The sequence below is a fragment of the Rhagoletis pomonella genome, unplaced genomic scaffold (genome assembly GCF_013731165.1).
Source record: "Rhagoletis pomonella isolate Grant_MI unplaced genomic scaffold, Rhpom_1.0 Rhpom_scaffold_00007, whole genome shotgun sequence".
NCBI lineage: Eukaryota > Metazoa > Arthropoda > Insecta > Diptera > Tephritidae > Rhagoletis > Rhagoletis pomonella.
The window spans coordinates 23795131-23816504 of record NW_023458561.1 but is presented as its reverse complement, the minus strand read 5'-3'; the positions used below and the strand labels follow the sequence as shown (position 1 = coordinate 23816504).

The window sequence follows — 21374 nt, the reverse complement described above, 5'->3', positions numbered from 1 at the left end:
TTTTTTTTTTTTGCGAAATCGTGGTACAGGTTGGTTACTTTGCTTGCAAGTAATTATAACGAAAACGGTCGTTATTCTTATTGGCCAACCAGTACCACGTTTGGGCAACAAAGAATTTCATACGAATTCGTACTATTGAGTTTTTGTACGAATTCGCATCCAATGTAACAGCAGCCTTAACAGCTCATCGCAGCATTAACGAAAGGCAATGAGAAACGTAAAATAAGTCGCACCCCTTTCTCGTTGACTGCACTTCATCATAGTATACATGCAGGCGCATTTGCTGGCGCTTCCCACCCCAAAAACTTAATTCAATGACAACAAATGTTTTGTATACACAAAACGATTTAAAGTGTTTTAACGCTATTTATAAAATTTACTGCTGCACCAATTTGTTCTACCAGCAACCACGACAAAACACCAAATTGCCAGTAAATTAAATTCTCATCGGTCGAAATGGTAAGCTATCGACAATGGCAATGGATAAGCACAAAACCATGTACGGACATACATACATACACACATAAGAATGTAGCATAGCGAACGGCGCGTGCAGGATATATGTAATTGGTTGTGCAGCAGCGGCGGCAACAACAATAAGTCGCTACTTGACGGTATTCTTATGCAAATTACTCAAATAATCAAACACATACACACATACTAGAGATCACTACTACTCCCTTCAATAGAAGCCATGTAAATCGCCACAGTGACGACAACAATCCTTGATTCATTTTCATTTCAATGTGCAGTTCAACTCAGCACTCACACTCGCATTTGTGGGTACTATTACACACTCATGCACATCAATATGCTTGATTATTACAATTGTTGCAATTTTAATTTGCATAATCAGCAACATAATTGGCTGTCGTTGCTGCTGTTGCTACCATTTCATTTCATTTCATTCCATTCCAATGCTGGTGTACTCTATGCATCACATTCTTTTTCACCCATACATATTTAATTGCTGCTAATTGGCCTATTAATGTGAAAATTATGTTGCAAAAATAATAAACAAAAGTCATTTCGCAATTAAACATCAATATTTACTCAACATTATTATAACCAATTAAATTGGAATTAATATAATAAGAGATTATTTACCTATGCACTCAAATGTGCAAATGGAATGGTATGTATGTATATTACCAGCACTTCTAAATGAATATTAAAAACACAGTTTTCCTTTTCCAAATAATTATAAAGTTTGTTCTCTTTTATGACCTTTCGAAATCAGGGACCGAAATTAACTATTAAATATAAGGATTTATTATTTGTTCGAAAAAGAATAACACAGTTTCTGAACCAAACATCTATATCCCTATTTTATTCAGCGCCCTGAATGAGAATCCGAGGTATGTTAATTTCCATCACTTCGGGTTCGAGTTCATTTGGTGGTCAAATAACGAAAGATTCATTGCATAAACCTGAAAATTCATATACGTATGTACATATATGGGGTTTTTCCTCGCTACACCCGAATAAGAGGTCCATTAACCTCCATAGTGTGTCATTTGAGGGTCAGATAGGGAAAACTTCATCGAATAAATATAAAAATTCATATACATACATAGGTTTTTGTTTTCGATTAATCCGAACATCGGGATCGCTTGATTCTTCAAGGTCATCTAGAGGTCATACCAAGGTCATTTCAAGATTCCTGGGTGAATATTATTATACAGATCATAACCGTTGCGGTACCTGTTCAAAACATCTTAACTCAACACTTGTCTTTCGTGTGCCGAACCATGTTGAAACAACATACATATGTATATGACATTTTTCATACAAAAACATAGAAATTATAAAAAAAAACGTTTACAGATATGTAGCACTTAGAATATCGGCTTGGAGTTGAGAGTACCTTTTCAGCGTGTTTTTCTGTTTATAATGAGCCAAGTTTTCTCAACTGGGCTACCCAAAGTTAATTTTTCGATTTTTTATATTTCATTGACCGATTTTGAAAGTTAACATGGTATGCATTATTTACACCAAAGATTTTGCGATAATTTTATTCTTTTGACGAGTTATTTGCAAACAAATTTATAAGCAGGCTTTTACACTTTTTGAAATATTTCAGCAACCATTTTTATTCGAATCTTATGATTTTTTGACAGCAGCTAGAGAACTAATTGGACAACAAAATAAAGTGGTCAGTTTGTAAAATTTCGGTTCTTGTTTTATAAAAAATCATATTTTTTAATAAATTGAATTTTTTTACCAACATCTCATAGTATACCTATGAAAAGAATTCAAAAAGCATTATTTGCGCTGAACATTCAATTTTACTTTCATAAAAAAATTACTGTACAGTTGCTTGACTTAAAGCTTTTTCCCAAAAAAAATAAATTTATGTAGTTTAAAAAATATAATACAAATGAACTGAAAAGCAAAAAAAAATATTTGATAATTTGCTTTTTTTTTTGCTTTTTAGTTCATTTTTGTTATATTTTTTTAAGCTTGGATAAAATCATACCTAAATAATTCTTCAGATATAAATTTTGACTTCTACGAAGCAAAATATATCAGCTCTAGTTTTTCAAATATTGGAGATTAAATTGTATATATACATAGATTTGAAGAAAACAAAAAGGCATTGCTTTGCTCAAATGAGAAAAAAATATATATAAAAACAGTTTGTATATTTTTATAAAAAAAAAATCTATGGAATCACCCACCGCTAATAAAAAAGCATTGAAGAAATTTGTACCAGCTCTATCATCACGCCAAAACAAACGCGAGTATTCGATTAGAATTCCAAAAACGATTAAGAATGCTTCTATTCGCATCCTTTCGAACACGCATAAACGCTTAAGTATCTCATCATCCACTTACAATCAAATTGACTCACGTGAACAGACAATTACACCATTAATACGCCCATTATAGGTTGTCCATAATATTAAAAGTTCTAATTCGCTACAATCGTCATGGGAACATCTAAACGCAACTTGATATTAAAAAAATATATCTCAAACGAACAGATACATTTATGTATGTGCATATGTATACATATATATGTTAGAAAAAAAGTAACCCCGCATTGCAGCTGCCAATGATAGTTGCAAAAATGCGCTAATCCGTAAGTAATTACAAAATCAGATAACAATTTTCTAGCTGCAGTAGCAAGCGAATATGTACATATGTATGTAGCTAGTGCATACAAATATACTACACATTCATACATATACTAGACAATAAAATCGCAATTTGTTGTCTATTTATGTATTTACCTGTACACGTGCTTCACTCAAATCCAAACGCATCGCCAAATCTTCCCTTGTGAAAACGTCAGGGTATTGAGTCTTCTCGAAGGCGCGCTCCAATTGATGCAATTGAAATGTTGTAAATGTTGTGCGTGATCTGTAACGAATTGTGAATAAATAAAAGAAATCAAAGTTTTTGTTTTCAATTGTTCAAAATCAAATAAATAAACTTATTGAGTAAGCGAATTATGCGCAATGAATGAAAGAAGCCGCTTCCGCGATTTGCGCAGAAGTTACATTTAATGCCATTTCTTTTGTTTTTTTTATTTTTTTACATATTTTTGCTAAGCGGATTTAAATTTGGGGATAACAAATTGGCGGAAATAAACATTTTGCTTTGCAGTGACGATGACTGATTTTATAGAAAGAGGGTAACATAACCTCCACTTAGTACATGTTTGGGGAATCCTACTTACGGTCCGGTTCGTACCGATCACAAGGAAGAAACCACGATTTGCTTAGAAAGGAATTTGCCATCGGAAAGATATAAAATACACTACACAAAAATTATTTTTAACCAAATAACCTGATAACCAGGCAAGCGTGAACAACCACATTGTTAATCGTTTATCATTTCCCTGTTGGAAAGCATAACTTTACTTTGGAAATGTCATTGGCTTTAAGATATTTACGACTACAATGAATCATGGAAAGCTAGAAGAGTATTTTTTGGAAAAACCAACAATGAAACTAACTATGTATGTATAAGTTTGACACATAAGTGCTTTATGGAAGTTGATTATCTAATTTCCAAAGTGAAAGTACAAAATATGTCGAATGTTCTGCAAGCCCGATTGGTCCGACTGCTCACAACTGGATGTGAGAACGATGTCGGCAAGTAGGTATTGCTCTTGTCGTCGTCATTGGTCACAAAAGCAATTGGAGTTGTTTATTCGCAACTCAAATGAATTTCAGCATCATTTCATAACGGCCGACGAAGCATAGATCCACCACAAAATACTGTAAAGCAGCAATCGGGGAAGTCGGTACCACAAGGATACGTTGACAGTTTTATTATTGCCTTGACAAAAGGAGAAGTAATTAGCCGCAAATATTACTACATCAACTTTTCCTCGCTAAAATAAAAGCCTATTTTGAGAGCCTCGACATATAACTAAAACCCGGAACAAAGTATAGATATTCAAATCAAAGGAAATACATATTTGGAGCCGAAAAACAATCCCTCGTTCAAAGCATCACGTACTTATGACTCCCCTAACCAAAAAGCTTCACCAAAATAAGATATTTGAAAGTAACTATAAAGCTGCGTACCTTGGAGCTCTGGAAGAAAAGATCATTCGGGCATAAATCCATACTATACGCATCACGGCCTGAAATTAAATCGCTGCCTATCGAAGGCCTAGGTTCATCAAAAACCATGCACGAAATTTCCCAGCCGCAGTAGCAGGCCTCAAGGAAGGGTTAAGTTCTTGGAGGGCTAGACTGTATTTACGGATGGATCAAATATGGAATTTGGGGTTGATGCAGAGGTTCTCATTAATTAATATAACCTAAAGCAATATTTTCACCTACTAAAATATCTTCTTAAATAGCCATGTGGCTATAATTTTCTCTGTTAGATCTTAACTAGTGGATGACTTTGGAAGAGAGCTGGCCTTTATTTCTGATCAATATGAAATTACCCTAATATGGTCCCCGGGCAAAGGGACATTTACGGAAAGGAAACACCGGAAGAGCTAGTGATGTAACGCTTTCGCACTGAATGTGCCTCACGCGGTAGACATGGGTGCCTCACTTAGGGAGAACGAGGGCAGAATTACCGAAATTTATTATTCGAAGGCTAGACAGAGATGGAACGCTATAGGATCGTATAGGATTACTCGGAAATTCTGGGTGTCCTACGAACCACTTAAAATCAGCGCTCTTTTAGGAATGAGCAAAGAAAATAACCACAATCTCACGGCAGCCTGAACGCGGCACTGGCCCGTTGATGTACATGCCAAAAGACTTGACTTGCCATTCAATAGGTTGTGCCGCAGCTGCGAAAATGCTCAGCCCCCGCAAGGATGACTCAGCAAACCATTCCTGCAGAATATTTCAGAGTGTAGCCAACTCTCTCTGTATGGCGTACTGAAATTCATCAATGCCGCCAAATTTCTGTAGGTTGCACGAGTTGTGGAATCAAAATGGCAAAACTTGCCAATAACTTAGATGTACGGTACACTACTATCAAAGCAGGCTGAAACACACAACCCAGATTGTGAAAGAAGTAGAGATGATAGGTGGGGTCCTTCTTATTCTTCCAGACGAATATTATAATAACAAAAAATCGGAGAAGGAAAGGAAAGTCGCGTATCTGGTCAAGAAGAGCTTTCAAAATTGTTTGGCCGGGTGATAGCTCATCATTTCTGGAATTCTCTTCCGTTGCCAACCAAGCGTTTGTGCAAGCGGAAGGCAAGAGTCGCACGGTAAAGAAAATAATGGTCTCAGTATCGGAATCGGATATGCAAGGTCGTTCTAACTGCCAGCATGCTGGACCTCAATGTCGGATGAAACCCAATTGTTTGTCTCGACGACTTTAGAAAGAGTGACTGCAGAGGCTATTCTGGTTGAGATATATTCAGACAAATGTAAATTTTCGTTGCCCAAGGTGCAGTTACATATAGAAGGCTATTGATAATGGTATCATGAAGATACAATGGGACAAATACAATTAGCTTTTTCGAGTGTGGCAGACTAAATCAATAGATTTCGAGTGTAGCTGACTAAAACGATAGCGGATGGAAGCAGTGGCAGAAACGAAACGAGTTTCTACGAGGTATCATTATCCAGAGCGAATGACTGAATACAAGCAAATGGGGTATTTATTCATTTATCAGAGGTGGACCGACTTCAAACAGTGTAAGAGACCCTTTTCTGGTGGTTAGCATTAACGCAGGCTCGTTGGAAGTCCATCGAAGTATGTTGATTCGGGTACCACCGAAGCCAGGAAAGTGGAAAACTTACAGCATTTTTAAAGCTTTCAACATCTTGAAGACCTCAAGTCCCAAAGAAAGTATTCGATTCGTGTTATCTTTTTATGTGCCGCTGCTAAAGTCAAACGGCGTAGAGTTCACAGCAAAAACTTACCGTTTCAGAGATTACATAGCGAGATCTTGTTTTAAAGTTTTAAGAGTCAAGCAGCTTTTGCTGCGGATGAGGATTGCATACTGGTACCAAATGAATAAAATGTTAAAGAAGGAAATGAGAATAAAGAAAAAATAAATTAGTAACCTACAGAGGCATTACCTGATCCTGGTTTCTACCCATTATTGCTTTACAAAAGGTTCTGAAACACGAAGAAATTATAAGGTGGCAGAAAACGCGATTTGAACAAAAGCTAGGAAGAGGAGGGATGTTAATCTATGTAAAGAAAAGACTACAGGATCCGGCAAAAACATATGTACATCTACATACGTATGTTTTTAAAACTGGGTACGGTCTTACTGTGTCTGAAAACCCGATCGAACTAAAGGTCATGAAGCGCTAACGATAACAATAAAAAATTCTAGGCTTTGGAGTATAATCTTACCTTCGAACTTTTCGCGGTCTTTCCATATCACCCAAATCATGTCCGTTATTTAAGCTATTCGAAAAATCATCATCATTGTCAACATCGAGGCCATTGTCCATATTAGTGGGCGATTCGTCGCGTTGCGCCAATTGATGACTATGATGCAATGAGCTCATATTAATGTTGTTGTTATTGTTGTTACTACCATTGCTGCCATTACTAGAGTTATTACTCAGATTGTGGTGGCTATTTAAATTGTTATTGTTGTTATGCAGAGCATGCAGCTGATGGTTGTTTAACGAATCTGTGGAATCTGAAATAGAAAATGAGGCAGAGAATTGTTAGCCAAAGAAACTAGTAATAGCAAATCGAATTCAAATATGGTTTATGCTAACGAGGTTCTACTGTTACTAGGCAACTTTGGGGTGGTTGCTTTAATTCAAATTAATAGATTTAAATTTCTGGAAGGCTAGCTTACTAAACTCGAATGATTCGGACAGAATCTTAAGTGCATTTCAAGAAGCATATTTGGGTTACATATGTACCTACATAAATTTATGCAAGTAGGCATACATGCATCACCTCACCAACCCACTTTTCCGCCCATTTTCAAGCTCAACATACTCGTATACGAGTATAAACAAACAATTTGCAACCCGACTTCTCAGCGCCACTAAACAATTGAAAATTTCTTGTTCAAATACTTAACGAAATAATTTCCAAACAAAAGCAACAACAAACCAGTTGAATGACTTTGCTATTCACCTCCTTGTTCGCATTCGCATTCAGAATTTGTGTGCTTTTTTATTTTATTCATTCTTTTTTGCCAATTGTGTACTGCTTACGCTGCTTGCTGCCACTTTAATTTCCTCTGCTTCTATTACTATACACTCGTATATCTTTGTATTCTGCTTGATCCTGCGAATTGCGTAGCGTACGAGTATTTGCTGCTCTTCGGTGTTCAGTGCAAAATACAAAATCAATAAATCAAAAGAATTTTTTCGGCAAACACACACAATTGCCAAGTGTGTAAACAATGGGTTAAAATATTGCAAAATCGATTCACTAAAACAAAAAAAAAAAACTTTATTCGATGCCTTGTTGCCTCAATTCAATTGAGTTTCAATTCGGCGGCATTTCAATTGAATTAATTTCAAAGAAAAGTCCATTGAAGTGTTTAAGCGTTTTAGCTAAATGCATGCATACAAACATATGCGTGTGTGTGTGTAATAGAGATGCAAGATCGAAATAAAAACAAATCGATTTTTGAATCGAATCGAATCGAAATAAAAATAATCGATCCAGGAAGAAATCGTCAAAAAATAAATCGATTCTCCAAAATCGATTGATATATTTTACTTAATTTTTATACAGAGCAATCTGACCAATACTGAAACTACAAACATGTGTTTCAATATCTACATTTATCCAAAAGTTATCAGATAGCTAACAATCCGTAAATGACTAAAAAAAAACTGTAGGATAATGTTTTTCTGTATTAAGCCAACGATATGAGTATTCGTAGACGCACTTAATTTTTTTGAAATTTTGTTTTTTAACACAAAAAATTAAAAAAAGTGTGTTATACATACACTAGCCCAATAAAGCTTATGTAAACAGATTTAATTTTTTTTGTTTTAAATTGCTTTGTTTTTTCTATCTCTTAATCTCACTCCTTAATTACCCTTGTTAGAAAAACATTCACGAATTTAGTTTTATAGGCCATCGAATTACCCACAACTTTACATAGAGTTTCCCTGATGAGTCCTGCAGTCGAAGAAGAAAGAGAAGCAGGTCATTGAGTTCTTTGTGCTTTGCTTTCTCAAGTTGGAAAGGTGGGAGTTTCCAGGCCTGCATTTTTTGTACTAGCCTCAAATTCAATTTTCTTAAAAATTTTGTAGATTTTCTAGGGCAAACCGTACATAAATATGCATCAATTGATGAAAAATCTAATGTCGATTCTCGATTATTTTTATCAATTCACGCATCGAATCGGAACTAATAAATCGACAAAAAATCGAATCGAAAGGGCTCGATTAATAGATCTTCGATTTAATCGATTTAAAAACGGCATCCCTAGCGTGTAAGCATCTACATAGAAAAGTGTTTGTTTGTGTGCGTGTAAAGAGAATATAGAATTTATATTTGTATGTATACTTATGAGCTTTGGGCAGCAATTTCCTGCGCTGGAAATGCCGCCAATTTTAAAATTCGCCCAAGTGCAAATTAAACTTTGCCCCAAGCCCTAAGGAGTTCACTTTGCGTTCGTCCTTTAGACTTACATACATGGTTTCGTAAATTTGTGTGATACGTGGTTCTGACACCCCGACATAATTAGAAGATTTTCCTTTACTGACTGAGACCTTAGGTGCTCATACTGCACAGTATCGCCTTTTGGTATGAGAAAAAACTTTCACTGAATAATCCTTTCTAGGGCTGAATGGGAAGGTCACCTAGTCTTGAACCTACTTGTATCCTAATTCTTATGTCATATAAAACTTTGACTCTCATTAAAATTGAAGATGGGAAGCTCGCTATACTCCTGAGAGCTTAACCAAAGTTTTCGGTTGTCTTAATTTCTGCAGCTGCACGGTGAACTAACAGAAATAAATAGTAAGCAACGGAGCTGTAAGATGGCTGGCAAATGAGTTCTTCCCTTGACCTGCGTGCAGTTGCTATCTTTTCTGCTGTTAGGGAGCGATAAAACCATCTGGATGTTAGAGATACACATCAAGGATAATCTAGGACATGCACTAAATGAGTTCATTGAAAGCCGGTCGCCACATATCTAGTTAAGATATGGGTGTCAGGCAACAAAAAATTAGTAGGACATGGTGTATGAACTGGCAAGAAAACGAACCTCCTTACCTGCGATGAGTGCCGCGGATATTCCGCTATCATCTTCCACACTTTTTCTGAAAAATAACTTAATCGAACCTATATGTAAATAGAATATGGTCTGTAAAGCCTACGTGTAGGATAGCACAACTGATCGGCGTTAAACGAGCGACGAGGCAACAGACTAGGACTAGAATGGAATGGTTTCTGTCATAGCTGCGGCGATGTAGAGGAATTCGTGAGTAGAGAACATTACCTTCATATGACACTGCCTCCCATTGGCGATTCTCCACTAACATTCGTTTCAACGTCTCTTTCTGAGTTCAGCAATGTTATGACCTTCTTCAGAACAATAACCCGGCCGAAATTTCTCTAGAAAATGCCCTTATACCATCTAGAGCATGGCTAGGTTTCCGTAACAGAGATTTTCTCGACTGTGCCAAAATAGGCGCTGGCATGGAAATCCCTTCTACAGATAATCTTCTTAGAGCCTAGACTGGCTGCATAATAATAGTTTCCCTTTGAGATAATCACTTTTAGTGCTGGGAATAATTCCTTAACTTAGGTACTTTTTAGCAGTGCCTGGACTGAAATCCTGCCTGGAGTAATCAATCCTGTTGCTGGCAATTTTTTATTTTTTTGACAAGGGCAATTGACAGTCTTACAACTCCGAAGCAAACCTTTCTGCACCAGAGGTTAAATGAGCTAAAGCATACAAGAACCCATCAGATTTTTAAATTTCTGCACCTGGAGAGATTCTTTCGAAAAATGTATCTCTCTTAGTTCCCGGACTGGATCTAGCACTCAACACCTTGACTTGGGAAACTGATCCTGGTGCTCGCTAGGTATTACTGACAATGATTTCCTTGTCACCACCAGGACAATCTCTGACCAGCGACTGCGACACAATGGCACATTATCAGGGCGCTAGGTATGTTTTCCAAACCTTAATCATCTGTAACAGAAATTGCACTGGGTCTAGCTTACGAGATATCACTTTTAGAATTAAAAGTGGAAATGGAGGTTAACTTATGCTTTGAGCGCAAATCGCTTATGGAGGCAGCACCTATTTTTTTAATATCTGCCATGATGGACTCGGAATACTACCTAAACTTATTAACTAAATCGATGGAACCGTTTTCCAGTCATCGGCTCGGAAGGTGGCCGTTATTGTAGCAGCAGGACTTTAAAGAGCGAGCTAAGGAATAACGGAACCTTAAGCCATTCAGCAATACCTATCATTAGCGACTATGGTACACCCTGACTAGCTCAAAGAAAACTCCTAAATGCAGTAGAACTCTGAACGATATATCTACGGTGACCATCCGTCCTTCATTTTAAAGGACAGTCCTTTATTCTAACACCCTGTCCTTTATAATTTTTTTCAAAATAAAGGACGCCTTTTGTCCTTTATTTCTCAAACTGTCCTTTAAATCGGCTCTGCATTTTACAGAGGTAAATTTTTAAACAAAGAATATGAAAAATAAAAATGTCCCTTAAAAAATATAATGAAAACTTTCGTCAGTTTGTTTCGCACCCCACTTAAGGGTTTCTATTTCATCGGTAATCTTTGTGCAATCTATAAGGCACAGGGAAAGTTGTGCCCAGGATCGTGTTGCATGCTGAGTTTCCGGTTCCACGGAAAGAGAACAATAAACCCCCTGCTGCACAGTGGTTCAAAACTGGCATTCATTCACTTCATTTTTCACTTAATTTGATTAATTATTATTTTTTTTATGAAAGCTTACAATATTTGCAAGAGACCAGTTGCGCCTGATTTCTGCATTTTTATTTGATTAAAATTGATTTTTTAGTGCAAAATGCAGAAAAAGTAGCAATTTTCAAGAAAATGTATTCTCCTGTTCCAGTTAATGAACGTTACATAACAAAAACTAATTGAAATGATTCTCTCAAAACAAAAAAAATACACAAACAAAGTTTTGAAATTAAAAAAATGTCGCTAAAATAAATATTGTTTTTTGGTTTTTAGTAAAAATTGGTTGAAAAATGAAGGCTCCGGTAGATCATGAACATTGAATTCCAATTTTGAACCACTGTGTGCTGGCTTCGTCGTGCAGTATGAATTATGGTAAACGCATTTTCGTAGCAATGTAGGATGACGAAGTCCTTGAAATGGATTTGGCTTCATTTTTCGCTACAGCAGGGGAACCTATACAATTAAATAATATAATTACTGGTAATATTTGATTTAAATTACGATATGGGCAAGGTATTTTTATTATGCAAGTTGTATGTACGTATTCCGAAATCATTTTGGAAAAAAATGTTCTTTAATTTACGTTGGTTAATATGGTCACCGTAGATATGTCGTAAAATTATGACATTCAACTCATACGGCTGCCTTGAAGTTACAAAGAGCGAAACCCACCTAATCAAATAGAACAAAAGTAACAAGATATGTAAATCTATGGCCAGTATAAAGCCTTCTTCTTTTTGGTGGTGCTATCTTTTCAATGAAATTAAGATCTTTATACATACATATATATATAATTGAAAGCTGAAAATAGAAAATGAAAAAAAATGTCTTCGAACAAGAGACCAGAAGTGGTCGCCTTACCGACACTATTCTATCTAATAATATGAATTTAAAATTAATTCAAGAACACATTTCATAAAAATAAGCAGTGTTTCTTTTTAAATGAGGCAATTAAGCCGATTCTCTCTAACTATGATTTTTAAAAGATATTTTTAATAATAAACTCAATAAGAATTTTCACAAAAATCAATAAGGAATCTCTTAGGAATTTTCTTCGACTTTTCGTCTGCTGTACCCCTTAGCCTAGAAACTTTTCATAGAAACAATTTTCTTGTTTCTATGGGTCATATTTTTCTCCGTATAATTCTAAGGCTAACGAAATGGCAAGGTAGTGTACGACCACCCATACTCTTCTAAGAGAGGTATACTAATGTCCACCTTTAATCTGTATGTAGGAGATTACACAACCCAATTAGTCATTAAATGCTAGAAAACCCTTTCGTTCTGTGTAGCCTGAATTACCTAGCCCTCTTATAACACGAAACGGATATCTGTGCTCGAACTAAAAATAAATGTTCTTTCTAAGCGCGCTTGTGGGCCATTGACTGATTGATTCACACGATATTAATCTTGGGGTCGAAACGCCGCACTTTTTTTATGCAACATCGATTTTTCCACTCTCCGCCACTATGCAGAAAAAGATTACGCACGCTGGACCAATGCTTTACAAAGCCTTGCGGAGACCTCAAAGGTGGAAATAAAGCCACTGCCATTGTTCATAAGTGGTTTGTTTTCGAGTGGATTTATAACATTTTAAGGAATAGTAATTTCTTCTTGGTCTATCTGTGCGGCAGGTTTTTCTCTCCGGACATTTCAAACTAACTACGATATGTTACTTTTAAAAAAGTCTGCGCTTTTCAACGCCACTTATGCAAGGTACCGTTTACGCCTTTGCGTTTGTGCTGTAAATTTCGGCCGCTTTGCCGATTTATCACTGTCCCCTGAGTGATTATTTTTAAACGCTATCTATTTGCCACTACTTTCGAGAATGTAATTTTAATTTGTGGTTACATATTGTTTATGTATTTAAAGCAATATCTAAATTCAGTGCACTTCAAAATGCATTTGCATAAAATTACTCGAATTTTTTTCATCAAAAATACTTATTTTCGACTAATAAATTGATTATTCAAATATCGTTGCATGCAACGGAAATCACTTTAGCATATAAAGTGAAATTAAATGTATTCAAACTAAGCCACAAGCAACGGCTTTGAAGGTGGCATTAACTCAATTATTGATATGGTTGACCATGAAATGGATCAGTTTAATATCATGGCATAAGGACATGGTTCCTGCAAAAGCATATAAACTGATGCAAGCACATACATATTTACTTAAACATTTCAAATATTATCAAACCTACACACATATACCTCCTGTTCGTGTAGCCATTTATTGCATATGGTGTAGCCAAATCGCAGCAATGTTCGTAGTCAGCACGGCATTATTATTTGTACACACATATGTATGCATCTATCCATGAATTCATGAGCGTTTATATATGTATATATGTATATACCAAGGTATGCTAGCAATATCACACTTGATATGAAACCGCACTGTGTGCAAATATTTTGGCACCTTTGGCCACTCCAGCAGCAAGAGCTTTAGCCTAGCGCCTACCAAAAAGTGAGGTTATATCAAAATTGACGGCATACCATTCGAGTGTTTGGTTTAATGTACTTTTTTACATATGTTTATGCAATTGTATATACTTTTACATTAGGGTGCATCACTCTCCACAAAAAAAAACAACTCGGTACTGTTTTTCCATCGGATATATAAAACTAATTATATTTTAAGACTTCCGTCGAAAAATTTGAGAACAATATTTAAATTTACGTGAGCTGGACGAATTTGGAAATACCACCAAAAATCTATTTTTCATAAATGAAATTAGTTTAAAAAAAATTTTTTTTTCCAAACAATCGCTTCAGGTGATGGGTAGTCGAGTTTAGGCTTAAAAGGCCTGCATAAAAATCTTTAAAAATTGTATCAACCGAATCAAAATAATGATATTTTTAAATAGGTCTAGCTGACTTAAATAATAATTGTTTCCAAAATATTTTGGCAGAAGGCTTAAAATATACTAAACTTTATAAGTCCGGCAGAAAAACCATACCTTTTTTTGTTGAAGCACCCTATTATACATACATACATACATATATATATGTATATGGATATGTCAGCTTCGTTGGCTATACCAACACTGACATACAATACTTTCCTCTTGGCGGCAATGATGGGTTCTCTTCTGTTGATTTTATGCGAATTGATGAGCCATTTTGAGTCGAGAAAAACTAGTATGGCGTGCACTTCAAAATTTTAGTTGTTGTTATTGTTAGGAGGACAGTATTATCGTATGTAGCGCATTAACGTGAATAAATTTGCATATACATACTATACATATGTATATGTGCCTACATTAGGGCGGGTTGATTTGTATGGGAGAAGAAGGATTCTACGTGTAATTCCAAAATTCCAAATTCCAAATTTAGCGAAGAAACCGTGGGTCTAAAATTAATTTGGAGTTTGGTCGAATTGCGAAAATAGGTTTATTAGCATTTGCTGTAGTGTCGTAAAAAAGTGCTTAAATTTTGTATAAAAACATGTTATAAGGGATTTTTGGTATGATGAATCCATTTGTGTGCTTATCTTTTTCTTAAAACTTCCACCAGAAGGCGCAACAGTGAACATTTTCACATTTTCTTCGAGACCTATTCTCGCTATTTGGCAAACTTTAAATTCATTTTAGACCCATAGTTTCTTCAGCAAATTTTTTTATAATTTCACATAGAATCCTCTTTTGATATGCGCCCACAGTCAAATAAAAATTAACCCGCCTTAATGTACATGCATATGTAAGTACGAACTTATCTAAAGTACCTATGCAATTTAAGAGTTAACTGTCACTGAATTTTGAATAAATTGATGAGATTTGCAGCAACAAAAGTTCTGAAAGTCTATTGTTTTAACCGCAAACCATGCCTACCCCATAAAAATGATGGAATTGCTGTAAATAGTAAGATTTTGTTGATGTAACTGTGCTTTTTAAATCTTTCGGACATTGTCAAAATATTTATTAAGTCAAAAATCAACCTCATCACTGAATATAAATATTGCGATAAAACAGTGGGTTTACTTCCAAGTCATGTAGTGCTCATTGATCGATCTCGCGGCGCAAATGATGGTAATAGGTATGAATTTTTTGCCTAAAAAAAGAAAATGGTCTCTATGTACTCTTATAAATGGCGCTCTTATCTTTACCTAGGCACACTTGTTAGTGAGTATGAAACCACATATATTGCAACCATCTATTGTTAAGTAAATAACTGTTTTGCCACAAAATGCGAACCCAAAATCAGTGTTGCCCTGTGTAATCGATACGTAGCTTCAAAAAATAATGTATGTATATTTAAATACGTATATATTAGACTGGACCTTATGGATAATATAAAATTTGTTCTGCTTTAAATTTATATTTATGTACATAGCTTATAATTACGGTGGCCATCCGTCCTTTATTTTAGAGGACAGTCCCGTATTTTAAGCCCCTGTCCTTTATAATTTATTTTTTTTTAAATAAAGGACGCCTTTGTTCTTAATTTCTTAAACTGTCCTTTAAATCAACTGCATTTTTCAGAGGCAATTTTTTAAGCACAAAATATGAAAAATAAAAATGTTCCCTATAAAATATAATGTGAACTTTTGCCAGTTTCTTTCGCACCCCACTCAAGGGTTTCTTTTTAATCGGTAATCTTTATACAATCTAGAAAGCACAGGGAAAGTTTGTCCAGGATCGTGTGGCACGCTGAGTTTCCAGTTCAACTGAAAGAGAACATAAACCCCTGCTGCACCGTGGTTCAAAACTGGCATTTAGTGTTTGTAATTCACTGGAACCTTCATTTTTGATTTAATTTAATAAATTTTTATTTTTTTTATGAAAACTAATAAAATTTGCAAGAGACCAGTTGAGCCTGATTTTTATTTGATTATATTAAATTTTTTAGTGCAAAATGCAGAAAAAGTAGCAATTTTGAAAAAATGTATTCTCCTGTTCCAGTTTATAAATGTTACATAACAAAGGCTAGTTGAAAACAATTGTATGGTTCTCCCAAAACAAAAAGACAAGAAATTACACACAAAAATAAATAAAATGTTATAAAAAAATTTTCTCCAAAATAAATATTGTTTTTTTGGTTTTTAGTAAAAATTGGTTGAAAAATTAAGGCTCCGGTAGATCATGAACATTGAATTCCAATTTTGAACCACTGTGTGCTGGCTTCGACGTGCAGTATGAATTATGGTAAATGCATTTTGGTAGCAAAGGATTGCGAAGTCCTTGAAAAAGATTTGGCTTCATTTTTCGCTACAGCAGGGTAGCTTTTACAATTAAATGATATAATTAACTGGTAAATATTTGACTTAAATTACGATATGGGTAAGGTACTTTTATCATACAAGTTGTATGTACATATGTACGTATTCCCAAATCATTTTTAAAAACAAAAAAATTCCTTTATTCTACGTTGGTTAATATGGTCACCGTACTTATTATCAACCTCTTTTACAAAATATGACTTTAAGAACGTATTATTACCGCAACTTTGTCGATTTTCAACTGATTTCGGACTTTGGTAGCTTTCTATCTCAGGAAATTCCATTGGCATTCCATCAGGCATAATAGTAAACTAATTGGAAAAGTTTCGTTTTATAGGATAGGGAATAAAACAACCTATTCTTTCCTACATTTTACGTATATTTATACCTACTTATTATTGTGGCTAAAGGGAAACGTTTTCTGCCCGACGATAAATTATATTCACATAAGGAACGAATGCGATAAAAAAAAACGTTTTTACTCTACCATGGAAATGTGGCTCGTGGAGAAATTACAATAAGGAAAGGTGGGTCGACAGCTAAAACAGGTTGGGAACTTATGATTTAGAGTGTATACGTAGTAGTGTTAGGCAGTATCGATACCAAAAGTACTCAATTTTTATAAGTATCGACACTGAGTACACCGAATTACTCAGTATGTACTCACAAGAACTCGAAAGTACTCAGTACTCAAAAATACTATGTACCAGTTATCACTAAATGTACAAAGTTTTACTGGTATATATTCAGAACTGATTGAATCCAATATCAAGTTTTGAAAAGTACTTTACTGGTACCCAGTACGGTTAGTCAAAGTACATACTATGAAAATATATATACATAAAACAGCTGAAACAAGACAGTCACATACATATAGATTCATAAGTAAATATGCCTTAATATTAAAAGGCCTATCTCAAATTTTTATTCCTTGAAACATAGCTTGAAAATTTAGCGAAAATCAAAGTTCTACAGTAGCGAATTACGTCGAAGTGCTGATATTTATTTACATAATATTTTATCTAACGCAGTAACATTTGTTGTCAATTTCTATTAAATGTACATATTGAAAGATTTTTTTCTTATAAATCTGGATTCGAAATGAAAGTGAGATAGAGCCTTTCTATATTAAGGTTAATGTTGCCAACATGTGTATATTTAAAAAAAGTACTCAATACTTTCAAAAATACCCGATCCTTAAAATTATCGATACCGAAGAACTCCATCCTCAAAAATACCCGATAATTCCCAACACTAATACGTGGTATTAAAACGATTCATGATCATCCAAATAAATTTCCCAAAATTTCCAAGCTTCGTTCTGCTGTTTGGGTCTTGTCAGAAAAAACTTTCTAGCTTCACGTGACATTTCTAACTTTACCAGCAAAGCTATGTCACTATTTACGCCAGCAATGAATGAATAGCGATCGATTTTTGTCCCGTTTGTTTCTACCGAGTCAACGCTTGCTGTGATCATTTGCGTTTTGTGCTTAAAAAATGCTCAATTTGTTTTAAGTGGGACAAGGCGAGCCACAATGATGTTGTTGTGACCCAATGGGAGCCAACTGAACAACTGGGTGCGCACTAGGTTGGTCAAAAAATACTTGCGAAAAGAAAAGTCGGAATTTTTATGCTCTCGCCCCCTCTAAATATTTTTTGATTTCAAAATAAAAAATAGGGTTAAATTTGTTTCTATATATAGAACAATGCTAGGGGGTGAGAGGATTGAAACTCCGACTTTACATATTTTGCACCACCCTAGTGCGCACCCTGGAACTAAATTGAGCAAATTGACAAATATTGTGTACTACTGTCACAATGTTAGAATCGTAATTGGCCTTTAACAATATTTTGATATACATACATATGTATATTCCCTCACTTTCCAAAGTATCACATATGTAGAACGTAGACACTCTACTACTGTTTATATAGAAAAGAATCAAAACATTTTGCGGGCGTTACCACATGGATATGGATAACCTTGTTGCGAAACTCTACAGCGCTTCTATGCCTAATTATACCTTGAAATGTATACTTCAAGGCGTTAAAGAATAACTTTTTTTGCTTAGCATTTAGTGTTGCTGCAGCAAGACAACGAAATATACATATATACATACATCACGCACCCAAACTAATAATAAATGTTTCAGTTACAAATTTGCTGCAGGCTAAATATTGATGTAATTGTAAGGAAAGAAATACAAAATTGTATAATGTCACCGCAGGACATCAGCGTCGGTCGTTCGGCAGCGCACACTGCAGTGACGTCGTTCCGAGCAGCAGGCACTTGTGAAAAACGGAACGACAACAATACGTAGTTTGACATTGAGGTAAAGCCCAGCCCGGCCCAGCCAAGACCATAATAACAACAGCAACATCAACTATAGCGCGCGATTTAATTGCGAGAGCTGCAATTCAATTACATTGATGCCGATCGGTCTATGTAAACTTTAAAATATTTGCAATTATTTAATTTTGTTACTCTCACATGTAACATACAAGCAACTCGGTACATATGTATATTAGGGTGCATCACTCTCCATGCAAAAAAAAAAAACTCGGTACAGTTTTTCAGCGGTATTATGAAATTTATTAAATTTTGACACCCAAATTCATAAGAAAGAAGACTTTAAATGCTCTATTAATAGAAAATTTTTAAAAAAATTACACTTCATAAAGCTCTTTAAATCTTTTTTTTTTTAATTTTCTATGAATTCAAGCGTAAGAAATAAAAAGTATTTAAATTAACGTGAGTTGTACCGATTTTAAAATACCACCGAAAAAAAAAATTTTATAATCGAAATTTTTTTTTTTAATATTTTTTACAAAAAAAAATTTTAGAAAGGTTTGCATAAAAATGTTTAAAAATTGTTTCGTCAGAAAAAAATATTTATATTTTAAGAGGTAATTTCGAAACGTTTCAGTCGCGTACATCTTAATATTGTTCCGCATATAATAAATTTTATAATCTCAAATTTTTTAGTGAGGCACCCTTATGTACATACATATATATGTATTGTATGTGCGTGAATATCTACCCCAAACTTTAATGCTATGATAAGTAATTCGATGCTTTCCAAATTACCTATTACTAAAGAAACTCTACAACAATTCTATGTGTATGTATGTGTGTATATATGCCATGCGTGTCCTTTCTTAAGCTTCATTGTGTGAAATTCAGCGTGCACACAATTTAAAATCATATTGCATGCCTCTTCGTCCTTTTGCGATGCTGAGTTGCGTCCTGCTGAGTTTGCACAGCGGCAGTACGGCCGTCGCAGACATATCGTACAGTTGTGAAAAATTATTAATTTGAGGCTCATTAAAATTTGATTACACGTTATGGTATTGAACTTTGTTCTTCCGAGCGTTGAAGCATTGAAGCGATCGGTCGTTTACTGATTTTCGATGTACTATATACATATAGTGTAGGTTCGAGCATTATGTAGAAAGTAAATAGAATCACACAGCATCTCAAAAATTACTACATAAGTACTACATTGTAATAGCTTGCAAGTAGATGTTGTTGTTAGAGCTAGATTTTTAATTAAATTTCGTTGTTGCGCATTATTATGTACTTCAGGTTAGTTTAGAGCAAAACATTGTCTAACAAAATCTTCAATATGTTTATACCAGATAACTAGCTTACCCGGCGCGCTTCGCTATACCCTACAAATTTCAAGATGCAATTTCAGCAAATTGTATGAAAATGTATCTCAACTCTTTCTTTGGATTCACTCCAGCAAGACCTACACTGTAAATAAAATCTACGTAAATATAACGAAAACTTGCGTAGATCTTACGAAGTTTTTCGTTATTTTGAGCAACGAAAGTTTTTGTTAATTTTACAAAACCGTTTTCGTAAATTCTACGAAAATATGAGACATCAGATCTTTTGTACATTTTACGAATGCATATTGTACTATTTTCTAAGAAATTTCGTACTGTTTACTTAAGAATTTCGTACTATTTCCTTGTTATTTTTACGAAATTTTTGTAAAATTCACCAAAAGAATTCGTATATGTATTTAACGAAATTATTTTCGTAAAATTTGCGACGGTTTTGTAGAATCTGCGACTGCTTTCATTCGCCATACATAGTACGAATTATAACGCAACACTTTTATTCTGTTTTTATCGTAAATTTTAAGCGTTTTATTTTTATTTTTTTTTTTTGGTTATCATTTGAGCTTTGTTTTTATAGTGTAACGAATAAAAGCAAATCATACATTCTACGAAAGAAATGCAGATATTACAAGTATAACTGTCGTAAAGGAAACGTGTTAGGTGACTGCGAATGGTGCTACGGGCGTATACGTTACATACGCAACTACGGGCATGTGAGCATGAGTGGTTATTTTTACTTTTTTAATAAGTCTTTCTACAAAACTGAAGATAATGCATTTTTTAAGATAGGTGTAGCATCATTTTCGACCAGAAACGCGCTTTTGTCGAAAAATTTCTCGATTTAAAATACTGGGCTATTTCCCATAGACTTAAAACAAATGAATAGCCTTGGAAATTTTAAAAACATTACTCAGCAATCAAAATTTACATGAATTTATTTTCGAGCTTCACAGCGAATAAAAATCATTCAGCTATGTTTCGAAAAATCAGTCCTCTCCGAGAAATACTTTTTCATAAGCTTAAAACAGTAATGGGCGAATCTTAATTGCGTAAAAAGCCTTTCTTAGCTTTCTAGACATTATGAATGGATGTGAACAGATTAAAAACTAATCTGACTATTATTGGCCGCGTGCAGAGCTTTTTTAAGCTCCTTATATAAGTATATATTTTACATAGATGCGCG

At 34.7% G+C, this 21374-nt stretch overlaps 1 protein-coding gene across 1 annotated transcript in view; it reads right to left on the bottom strand.

The window, feature by feature from the left end:
* The window catches only part of LOC118743667 (homeobox protein orthopedia), a 37945-nt gene that overhangs the window by 12366 nt on the left and 4205 nt on the right, over window positions 1–21374 (bottom strand). The window contains exons 2-3 of the mRNA XM_036476432.1: window positions 6802–7096; window positions 3237–3366 (exon numbers count right to left, since the gene is read on the bottom strand). Coding sequence (XP_036332325.1) covers window positions 3237–3366; window positions 6802–7096 — 425 coding nt within the window. The remainder of the gene's footprint in view (window positions 1–3236; window positions 3367–6801; window positions 7097–21374) is intronic.